At 34.8% G+C, this 11,183-nt stretch overlaps 1 protein-coding gene across 3 annotated transcripts in view; it reads left to right on the top strand.

The window, feature by feature from the left end:
- Window positions 1–10,607, top strand: part of CDH12 (cadherin 12) — a 1,094,618-nt gene extending 1,084,011 nt beyond the window's left edge. For all 3 annotated transcript variants that reach the window (XM_007961262.3, XM_007961261.3, XM_037988711.2), the window contains 3 exons: window positions 1,140–1,257; window positions 5,931–6,182; window positions 9,251–10,607. In XM_007961262.3, the coding sequence (XP_007959453.1) occupies window positions 1,140–1,257; window positions 5,931–6,182; window positions 9,251–9,750 (870 nt within the window). In that variant the 3' untranslated portion in view covers window positions 9,751–10,607. The remainder of the gene's footprint in view (window positions 1–1,139; window positions 1,258–5,930; window positions 6,183–9,250) is intronic.
- The last annotated feature ends 576 nt before the right edge of the window (window positions 10,608–11,183 follow it).

An 11,183-nucleotide genomic window follows, 5' to 3' on the forward strand; every position in this document is an offset into this window, starting at 1 on the left:
CCATCCATCCATCCACCCACCTACCTACATAACTATCATCTATCCATCCATCCATCCATCCATCCATCCATCCATCTACCTACCTACAAATCTATCATCTATCTATTCATGTGTGTGTGCAGATAAACAGGAACATAGATCATAGTCATAAAATTGGGTTTTAACTGAATTCTCATGCTTAATATCATCAATGTAAGATCACATAATGCATGCTTTACACACTGGGACCAGGATATAGTGTCTGAAATCTAGAGCCTTCTTCTTGCAGATTCAAATGTAGTCTGAGAGCATGATTATCTGGCCAACACTCTGCCCTTGTCATCTCTCACATACAGTTCCTGAAATTCTGTCTGATGCACAGCCATTGGATATGTTAATAACTACATGCCTCAAAGCCATTTTTACTTGCTTATCTATTTAATGGATTATAAATTTCACAGGTTGATTCTCAGAAGTTATTTTTATTCTCTGAGTATTTAAGGGCATTTCATTGAAGTACCAGGCCTTTAACTGTAAGATACACAACGTATGGGAGCAATTTAGGAAAAATTTTGTAACAGGAATGATAGTGCTTACTCTTTTAAAAATTCTTTGAAAACACAATTTGTATTCCTACCAAATGAAGAAAAACATAATGAAAGCAGATATACTGCTTTTATATCTCTCCTTCTCATCATTTTATTTATTTATGAAAATAGAACCATTGTTACAAAACATAACTCATACTAAAATTTTGCTATCACAAGGGCTTTTAGATAACCAGAGATTTTGTTTTCAGTAAGCATTTTTATATTCAGGCTAGAAAGCATTTATTTGATCTAATTTAAAATGCAAGCAAGTACATTTTAATTTTACTTTGCTTATTAGTGTGAATTTTTAATGCTGGTTACCTTTTTGGTTACGCAGGTATCAGTTTGAAATTAGCCCATGTTCTGTAATTGTGCCTGTCGTTATTCCCTGTAAATGTTAGAAATTTCTTTATAAAAATTATGTGTAAATAATTGACCTACTGATATTGACTCAAAAAGTGTCATTTCTGTCTACTTGCATGTTTCATTAAATACATTTAGTAGCCTGGTGTGTAAAGTCCTCTTTGAAACTGATGACCGACTTCAAGTTTAATCTCAACTCTGTTTCAGATAATTCAGATAGTCAGTGCTGCAGACCGAGATCTTTCACCTGCTGGGCAACAATTCTCCTTTAAATTATCACCTGAGGCTGCTATCAAACCAAATTTTACAGTTCGTGACTTCAGAAGTAAGTGTAACCACAGAAAAATTTACCTCTTATCATGTATCTTTGTAAAAAGGCACAAAGGGAGGAATCAATACTTTTCTTTGAAGCACTCATTTTCAGAAAATATGAAATCCTTATATGAGAAAGGCAAAATTCTATACCTAGTAATAAATTAAATATTTAATCTATATAGACTGTCTAGTAAGGCAGGTTGCTTCCATTGTAAATGTGGACAGTCTCTCAATGAGTCAAGCCAATAAAAGAGTCTCTGAGAAATTGAATGTTTTCCCTGTTTTAAACATATCATTTGGCCCAAATGTACATTACTTATACTTACTAACAAGGAGCTCTTTAGAAACTGTTTTATTAGAATAACACAGTACAGCGCAGGTTAAGAATGCAGGTATTATAAAGACATGTGGACACAAATGTTCATTGTAGCACTATTCACAATAGCAAAGACAGAATCAACCTAAATGCCCATCAACGACAGACTGGATGAAGAAAATGTGGTGTGTGTGTGTGTGTGTGTGTGTGTGTGTGTATAAAAATACTATGCAGCCATGAGAAAGAATGAGATCATGTCTTTTGTAGGAACATGGATGGAGCTGGAGGCTATTGTCTTTAGCAAACTAATGCAGGAACAGAAAATCAAATACTGCACGTTTTCACTTATAAGTGGGAGCTAAATGATAAGAACTTGGGAAGACGGACAAGGAAACAACAAATCCTGGAGTCTACTTGAGGAGGGAGGATGGGAGGAGGGAGAGGAGCAGAAAAGATAACTACTGGGTACTGGGCTTAATAGTTGGGTGATGAAATAATACATACAACAAATCCCCATGACGCATGTTTACCCATAACAAACCTTCACGTTACCCTGAAATCTAAAATAAAGATTAAACAAATAAAAAATAAATTTAAAGAATGCAGGTATTGTATTTGAAATGATATAGGTTTTCATTTCTGCTCCATGACTACCAAAATGATAGACTCTTAATGTATACAATTTTACTAAATCAAGCCAACCTCATAGTATTTTTTATTAAATAAAATCATATTTTCAAAGCCTTAACAAAATGCCTAAAACATGTTACCATCAAGATCACTTTAGCCACCACCAATGCCATCATGGTTACACTTACACTGTTATTTATTTATTTAGAGGGAGGGAGAGGCATGGTTTGCATAGTTTATAATGAGAATTTGCTACTTAAAGAAGAATGGAGAGGAAGGAATGAAACTCTTTAAAAATAAATTTGTGTAAAATTTGTTTTACACATTAGTGTAAATGAAACTCTAGTCATTAAAAAAAAATTCACTTAACAATTGCAGATAAATAATTCTACCTGCAAAGAATAGAAACATTATACTTTAAACGTGGACTATATCTATTATTTAACATGACATGGAATACAACTCGTTTTAAACTTAATTTTACTTTTTAAAATTTTAGATTCAGGTGCAGGTTTGTTACATGGGTATATTTCATGATGCTGAGGTTTGGGCTTCTAATGATCCCATTGCTGAAGTAGTGAACCTGGAACCTGATAAGCAGTTTTTTTTAACCCTTTGTCTTCTCCCTTTCTCCCCCTTTTCGGCATGCCCAGTGTTAGTTGTTGCCATCTTTGTGTTCTGTGTACCCAAAGTTTAGCTCCCTTTTATAAGTGAGAATATATGATGTTTTGTTTTCTGCTTCTGTATCAATGTGCTTAGCGTAATGGCTTCCAGATGAGTGCATGTTGCTGCAAAGTACACGATTTCATTCTTTTTTATGACTGTGAAGTATTGCATGGTGTACACTTATTCTTCTACTACCACTACTATTGCCAACACTCCTACTGCTGCTACTACTGCTAATGCTATTACATCTGCTACAATTACAACCATTACAAAAATATAAAGGACACTGGATTAGAAATATTAAAGTTGAGTATCAATCAGTATCTCTGACTTTATTAGGTCTGTAACCTTGGGTATTTTATGTCCTCTAAGTTTCCATATTCTGTAAAATAATCATCAAAACACCTGAATTTATAACCCGATAATAACAAGATAAATTTTTACGAATTCAATGCATATAGAACAAGTGAACAAATTGTATTGAGATGGTGATGATGATGATTGAATCAGAGGATGTTTTGAAGAGATTAGTTTGCTACAATGATTAGGTAAAGAAAATCAGAGTCTCCACATTTTATCACTGAAGGAAGTTGAGTAGGGTTTGCTGAATAAAATATGCAATGTGAGAAATGGCTGTAAGTGAAACAGTGGCCCAATCTTGAAGTTATTAATAATGAGAGTGACTACATATTTTATCATAAAAACTGAAACACTTATAAAAAAGTTAGAAATATTAATAATGTTATGTCACAACAGCACACAAAAAATAGGTCTAAGACAAACTGGACAATATGGTGACCCTATCCAGAAACTATTTCAGGAGATAACTTAAACCAATAATGTTAGTAGTCTTTAAAAGATTTAAGCAAGAATATAACATACTCATATTTACATTATAGGGAAATCAGCTTGGATGTAGTATGGAAAATATATCATAGGGAGATGAAACTGGTTCTGATGTTTTTGCAGTAAATGGGTGAGAGCCTTAGATTAGGGTACTGACCGTGAGGATGGAGACATTTGGATGGAAATAGAATTGATAAGACTTCATGATAGATGCCCTAGATTCAATATGTGTATATCATGTAATAAGACAAAATAGATTTCCAGGTCATAGGCTTCAGCAGCTAGGTAGATAGTCACATCATTCACCAAACCCAAGTGTTGACTATTTTCTACAATGTATCTTTGCTGAAAGATCCATTTCAGATTAATCGTGTTAATGGGAACCAGACGATACTGCCTCATAGCAGAGTGCTTCCTCATGGACTAAACATGTACTTGTCACAAAATTTCAGGTGCCATTTACCATGTTCCTTGTTTTATAATGAATTAGATTTGTAAGGTATTTTTAGTGAAAAGAAAGCATTTAGAGAGGAAATAAAACATAGTGTCTTTTTCTTTTCACTACAGATATCACAATAAATTTGTTATGGTCAATTTTCAATAAATAATAAATTGGGCTGGGTGCAGTGGCTCACACCTGTAATCCTAGCAATTTGGGAGGCCAAGGTGGATGGATCACCTGAGGTCAGAAGTTTGAGACCAGCCTGGCCAGCATGGTGAAACTCCATCTCTCCTAAAAATACAAAAATTAGCTGGGCGTGGTGGAGGGCACCTGTAGTCCCAGCTACTTAGGAGACTGAGGCAGGAGAATGCTTGGATTCCAGGAGGCGGAGGTTTCAGTGAGCCGAGATTGATCCACTGCACTCCAGCCTGGGTGACAGAGTGAAACTCCTCCTCAAAATAAATAAATAAGTTGAAAATAAACATTTTAAAAAGGGTTAGGCTGCCATTGGACACATACATTGAGTTCAAGAATACCAAATCCCTACCTCCTCCCAAATGCAGACACACCAGATATTCTATTTCTATTAGTCATTTTCACTCAGATTATGAACTTCACTCCCAGCCTGTTCCTTTTCCACAGACTCAAGTGTTCAACCATCAATTGCTTAATATTTAAATGTTGATTCAATTAATATCCATTTGTTCATCCCTAATCATAACCCCCAAATTTTTCTCATTTTGGTGCTTCCTATTGCTGAAGAACCTGCCTAAATTTCAGTTGTTTAACTTAAAGTCTACCAATAGAAAAATGAAATCTGATTGAAATAGTAAACATGTTTGTGACAGACTTGCACAATTGTAACATGTTGTACACTTTTCTAAAGTTATCTTACCTTATTCTCAAGTATTAAACTACATATTGATACATTTCTAAAAATAAAGCATTTCTAGGGGTTACTTTGACACACAAATGAAATATTGTTGTGAATAAAACAAAATTTCTGCTTACTTGTGTAGAAATGAAAGAGCAAATGCATGCAAAAGAGCACTTTCAATAGAAGTATTAATTACATTTATATAAAAGTGGTAATTTTTATTGTGTCACATTATTGCAAGTAAATATGATTTTGAATTAACCAGAATTACAATGAATTACTTTTTAAATTATATTAAAGTAGTGATTGTTACAGTTCAAGGTGTTTACAATTTTCGATATTTTTAACAAACCTTGTTTTCCTTTCCATGTTTCTTATTCCAGCTGATGTGCAGAGTTGAAAGTATTCCCATACATACAAACATATATAACATATATTTATAAACATATATACATATACAACATGTAGACAGAAAAATTCTTAATTTAAAATAGTCAATTGGTCTTAATATAGTTTAAAGAATAGGTTCTTATGTGAAATAATTTACAGATTCATAGTTTAATATTTTCTATTATGCATGAAAATATTTACAAAATTATTTTTAACGAGATTGCAATGTCAGAAACAAATTGATCAATTTAATTCACTTTCTGTCTTATAAAGTATTCCATAATCTTTCTGAACAGAAAATTTAATTCTCCTACCAGACAAGATTAATGTTTATTTTTCCTCTAATGATTATTTTGATTATATTTTGGCAGTTTTCATAATGGGAAAAAAAATAAAGAAAATAAGAATCATTTTTCCTGATTCAAGAAGAGCTTCTTACTATTGAGCAGATACCAACCTGAAGATTTGAAGTGAAGCTCATAGTAACCATGTTACCATAAATGTCATGTTTTGTAGACAACACAGCTGGGATTGAAACCCGAAGAAACGGATACAGCCGCAGGCAGCAAGAGTTGTATTTCCTCCCTGTTATAATTGAAGACAGCAGCTACCCTGTCCAGAGCAGCACAAACACAATGACTATTCGAGTCTGTAGATGTGACTCTGATGGCACCATCCTGTCTTGTAATGTGGAAGCAATTTTTCTACCTGTAGGACTTAGCACTGGGGCATTGATTGCAATTCTACTATGCATTGTTATACTCTTAGGTTGGTTTCAATATTAATCATTGTTAATTTTTTCTCGCTTGGTCTCTCTTTCTTTCTTTTTTTCCCCTCTCTCTCCTCTATCTCTCTCCTCAATTTATCATGTAAACAAGCTTTTATTCATGGACATGTCATACCTAACTTCTCAATTTGTTTTACATCCTAGTAATTGCTGCTGTCTAATAAGAGATTATATCATCTTTTAAAAAAATATACTTGATGAGCAATGGTTCTCAAATTCCAGGTCAATAAAGAAAGGAAGATAAAAGAGAGAACAGAAAGAAACAGAACATAAAGTAATCCTCAAATTTGTTTGTCTTTTCTGTCTAAACTGCCATCCAGAAGTAATTCTTCCATTTTCTTGCATCTCCTTACATCAAAATTCTAATCACTCCCACTAGAACAGAATAAAATATCTGGAAACACTCCAAAGGAAAATCATTGAAGTAAATGTATTCTATATTATCTCTGTGAGATTGAATATAAACCTATTAGGGGGTTCCCCCTTCCATCAACTCTGTTCAGTTTCTCCATTTATTAATCCACTGCCAGATTCACAAAAGTAGAGAGAGATTTTCTATTACACCTCATTCCTTTAAAATCAAATGGCAACAGATATACAACTGGGCATTGTGGAATCAAATTATATATGCATATTTACTAATTAACCAAAAATAATCTGACAAATATGGACACCTGACTTTATCTCTAGGAAAGAAAAAAATTAATTAGTACGATGTAAGGCACGGAGTAAGGTATTAAATGGTAGCTTGTGGAGAGCACTCCCTGAGTCAGAAGCTCATGCTGACGTGGAGAGTGAAGTTCTAGTCCAATTGGCATGGTGTAGATATGAATTCCATATGAGAAACTTTGGTGTGCAGAGCAAAGTATTCTTTATTTCCTTATAATTCATAATAAATTATCCCTGGCATCTCTTTGTGTTAATATAAACCTTAAGGACATCTTCCAAGTGATATTTTCACATCTTAAATGTAATGAGATCATTTAGATGTTTAACATCAAATGAATTTTTGCTCTCTCATACGCCTCTCTTCACTTGTAGCTGAGTCCTGGAGTATTTCTATATTGTGAAAGTTGTCAGAATAAAAATGGAGTCATTAATGTTAAGAAAACCCTGACAAATAGAGCTAGAGAAGACCATGGAGAGAGGGTTTTCACCCATATATGCCTGATAATGAAAAAAACTGTAGAAATCACAGCCCCGCACAAAGACCATCGCAACCTTATACAAAATCACTTCTGCGGGGACATCTGCCCAGCAACTGCCTGTCCAATGTTGGACTGGCATCACCCTTGTTATTAATCTTTGTAGTCAAGGATAATTATTTAAAACAATTATGTATCCTCCTCATTTTTTTCTTTAAAAACCTTTGTCTTCCTTTATCTCCCTGAACACACACATAGTTTACTATGGCACTCTCATTCCCATTGCTATACTCTATTTCCAAATAAATATATTTTATTTCAGAGAAACTCTTTCGGTTTGTTATTTGGGTCAACAGTATCAACCTAACATGTTCAAGATGTTCTCCTTTGGCCTCTTTGGCCATCATACACTGTAGCAAGTTATCTGCTCAGGTCATCCTTATCATGTAGTGCCACCTGCCACTCATTTATCTGAATACTTCCTGAGCATCCACAGAGCACCAGCAGTATTCTAGGCATTGTGAATTTTTGGTATACAGCAGTGTATATTGACACTCTTTGTCCAACCTTAAGATCTGCTTAAAAATCCGTCTAATCTTTGACCTCCTTGACCAATCTCACACTCCTTTAGGTCCACTAGCTTGTTCTCAGCCATTCTCATATCCTTTGTGGGGTGAGAGGAAGCACAGAAAGTTATGGTGCTTGGATCCCTTTTAAATGGACCTCAGGCACATCCAGCTAGTTTCTTTCTCAGCCATGGTGATTCTGAACTCATTTTATGTATAGGACTGCTCCATGAGGTCTGCAGTCTCTCACATACTCAGTAGAGGAACAAACAATAGTGTCCTTTGTTCTGAGAGGAGAACTTAAACCCTTGGGAGGAGTGCAGGGTGCTAAACATCTCCCCAAGGCCCACTGTACAGAAGCTCTACATGGATCTCCTCTCTCCTTCCAACTAGTCCATCTCTAATTTTGGAGGAAGAGAGAATACATGAAATTTTATCATTATGCATTCTTCTCTACTTTATAATTCTATGACAGGTGTCTTCCAGACTCTGCTATGGTAAATCAAACACACATTAGCTTTCACCTATTGACACCACTATGGAGGAGAGGGGTTATTATGACAAGAAAAGCTGAGCACTGACGTCGTCACTTGTATCTGTGCATAGAAGAAATAAACACCATTGACTTAGTGGAGAGTTTTAAATCAACTAGAAGTAGAGAGAGATTTTAATTATAAAAGTACATAAATTAACAATTTTAAAATATTGTTTCAAGAAAGTAACCTGAATTCTAGGCTCTTGATTTAAAAACTGTCTCAATATGGCAGGACACAGAAATGAAATCGATGCTTTAGTTTGTAAGATTTATAAAACTAAGGTCCTTATATTTTCCTTGTTTCTTTCCTACCTTCCTTCCTTCCTTCCTTTCTTCCTTCCTTCCTTCCTTCCTTCCGTCCTTCCTTCCTTCCTCCCTTCCCTTCCCTTCCCTTTCTTCGTTCCATCTTTCCTTTTTCTCTACTTCCTCTACTTCTCTCTTTCTTATTTATTGCCTATAAAAATAATTGTCACAGTGAAGATTTGGGCTTATTGCATAAGAAACATAAATTTATAATTTAAAATAAGGAATGTTCCAATTGGGAAGTTAGCTATGAATGATAGTCTTATTTATAGATGATAATATTCAAGTTTTCTTGTATCAGTGCTAACAATTTTCTGTATGAGTGGAATAACTATTATTTCATGTTTTCTTTTGTTGCAACACACGCTTTTACCTGACCCTAAAATACTTGGAGGCCATTAACGAAACTCAGCCACCCCTAATCATTTTTAATTTTTTTGGAGAGATGAAGTGACCTATCTGCTTTCTATTCTCAAATTGCAATTTTTGTCTTGTTCCAGCCATAGTTGTACTGTATGTAGCGCTGCGAAGGCAGAAGAAAAAAGATACCCTGATGACCTCTAAAGAAGACATCAGAGACAATGTCATCCATTACGATGATGAAGGAGGTGGGGAGGAAGATACCCAGGCTTTCGACATCGGGGCTCTGAGAAACCCAAAAGTAATTGAGGAGAACAAAATTCGCAGGGATATAAAACCAGACTCTCTCTGTTTACCTCGTCAGAGACCACCCGTGGAAGATAACACAGACATAAGGGATTTCATTCATCAAAGGCTACAGGAAAATGATGTGGACCCAACTGCCCCACCGTACGATTCGCTGGCCACATATGCCTACGAAGGGACTGGGTCCGTGGCCGAGTCCCTCAGCTCTATAGACTCTCTCACCACAGAAGCCGACCAGGACTACGACTACCTGACGGACTGGGGACCCCGCTTTAAAGTCCTGGCAGACATGTTTGGCGAAGAAGAGAGTTATAACCCTGATAAAGTCACTTAAGGGAGTCGTGAAGGTTAAATACAACCAAGAGGGGAGACTTTTAAAAAAGAAAAAGAAACACAAATATTAATAGAAATCACACTCACACACACACACACACACACACACACACAGACTTTCTGGGACAAGATTCTTTTGATGATCTGGTTTCTAGCAAGTTGTTAAATTAATCGTATTGTCAGTTTTGGTTTATTCTGCCAACACGAGATACATCCTATAACGTGTACTTGCTTCGTTCTGTTGTTTGGTTTTTTCACAATCACGCTGAGACAAGCTCAGGCCTATTCAATACAATTTACTGACATGACAACCTAGAACGAAGATAGCTATGTGGCATCACGGTGGAAGAGTGTTCGATTTTTCTTAATTCCACTAAAGTGCCTATTGAAACTCTTATCATTTAAAGTGGTGTACAGTGCACTCTGCTGTGATGGTATTGCAGGATTCAGAAATAAAGAGGACATAAAACAAAGACGTCCTTATGTCAAGAAGCAATAGCGACACTCTGACTCTCCTCATTCCTTTTGAGAACAAAATAACACTTCCTGATCTCCACCGTCTTCTAGTTCAAAAGGTTTTCTTTTTCTTTTTTAAACTGTATGCTAAGACATATGTTTATACTATCCTTTCAGAAAATTGAAATAAATATGAAAATATCAAGTTCAGTATGTAAGTCCCGAATTCTAGAAACGATGTTTGATCTTAACATGAGTTCACATTAAAGCTGTTCATTAAAATGTTACTTTCTTTTCCAAAAAAATTAAATTAAAAAAAAAGAAAAGAAAAAATATTCCTCTTTATAAAGAGAGGCCTCAGGGCTCAAATTACACATTAAAATAAATATTGGTTTTGCTTAATATTGTACTGGTGTGTGGAAAATTGGTTTTAACAGTCACCAGATTCAGCTTTTAGTCATAAATATAATTTCAGGTTGTGTTTCTATGAAAATTCCTAGAAGAAAAAAGTGCCATTCATTTAAGTTTGGAAGGAGAAATTCATTGCACAGTTTCTCAGAGTTTCTTACAATCTAGTGATTCTTTGATGAGCAGCAAAATAAAATACATATCAAATAATCGAGGATGGATTTATAAGATGTCTAAAAATATTTGTTATACATTATTGAAAAAATAAAATGTCGAGGACTTAAAAAATTCAAACCAATGACTGAATCCTAAAATGAACGCAAATTCAATTTCAGGCAGCTAATATACTTACTTTACTTACATGGACTTCAACTTTATGAACACCATTATCATATTGGAGCTCATAGTTGCCTCTTTGTTCTCTCATCTACAAAAATCTTAATGTAAATTATCCCTTACAAATTCCCTGTAAAGAAGTTTTTAATTTGATGCAAATTTCTAAGTAATATTAGATTTTATAAGCGCATTAGTAAACTAAACTCACATACATCACTTTCAAGCAGATTGCAC

This window comes from Chlorocebus sabaeus, chromosome 4, assembly GCF_047675955.1.
Source record: "Chlorocebus sabaeus isolate Y175 chromosome 4, mChlSab1.0.hap1, whole genome shotgun sequence".
In the NCBI taxonomy this organism is placed as follows: domain Eukaryota; kingdom Metazoa; phylum Chordata; class Mammalia; order Primates; family Cercopithecidae; genus Chlorocebus; species Chlorocebus sabaeus.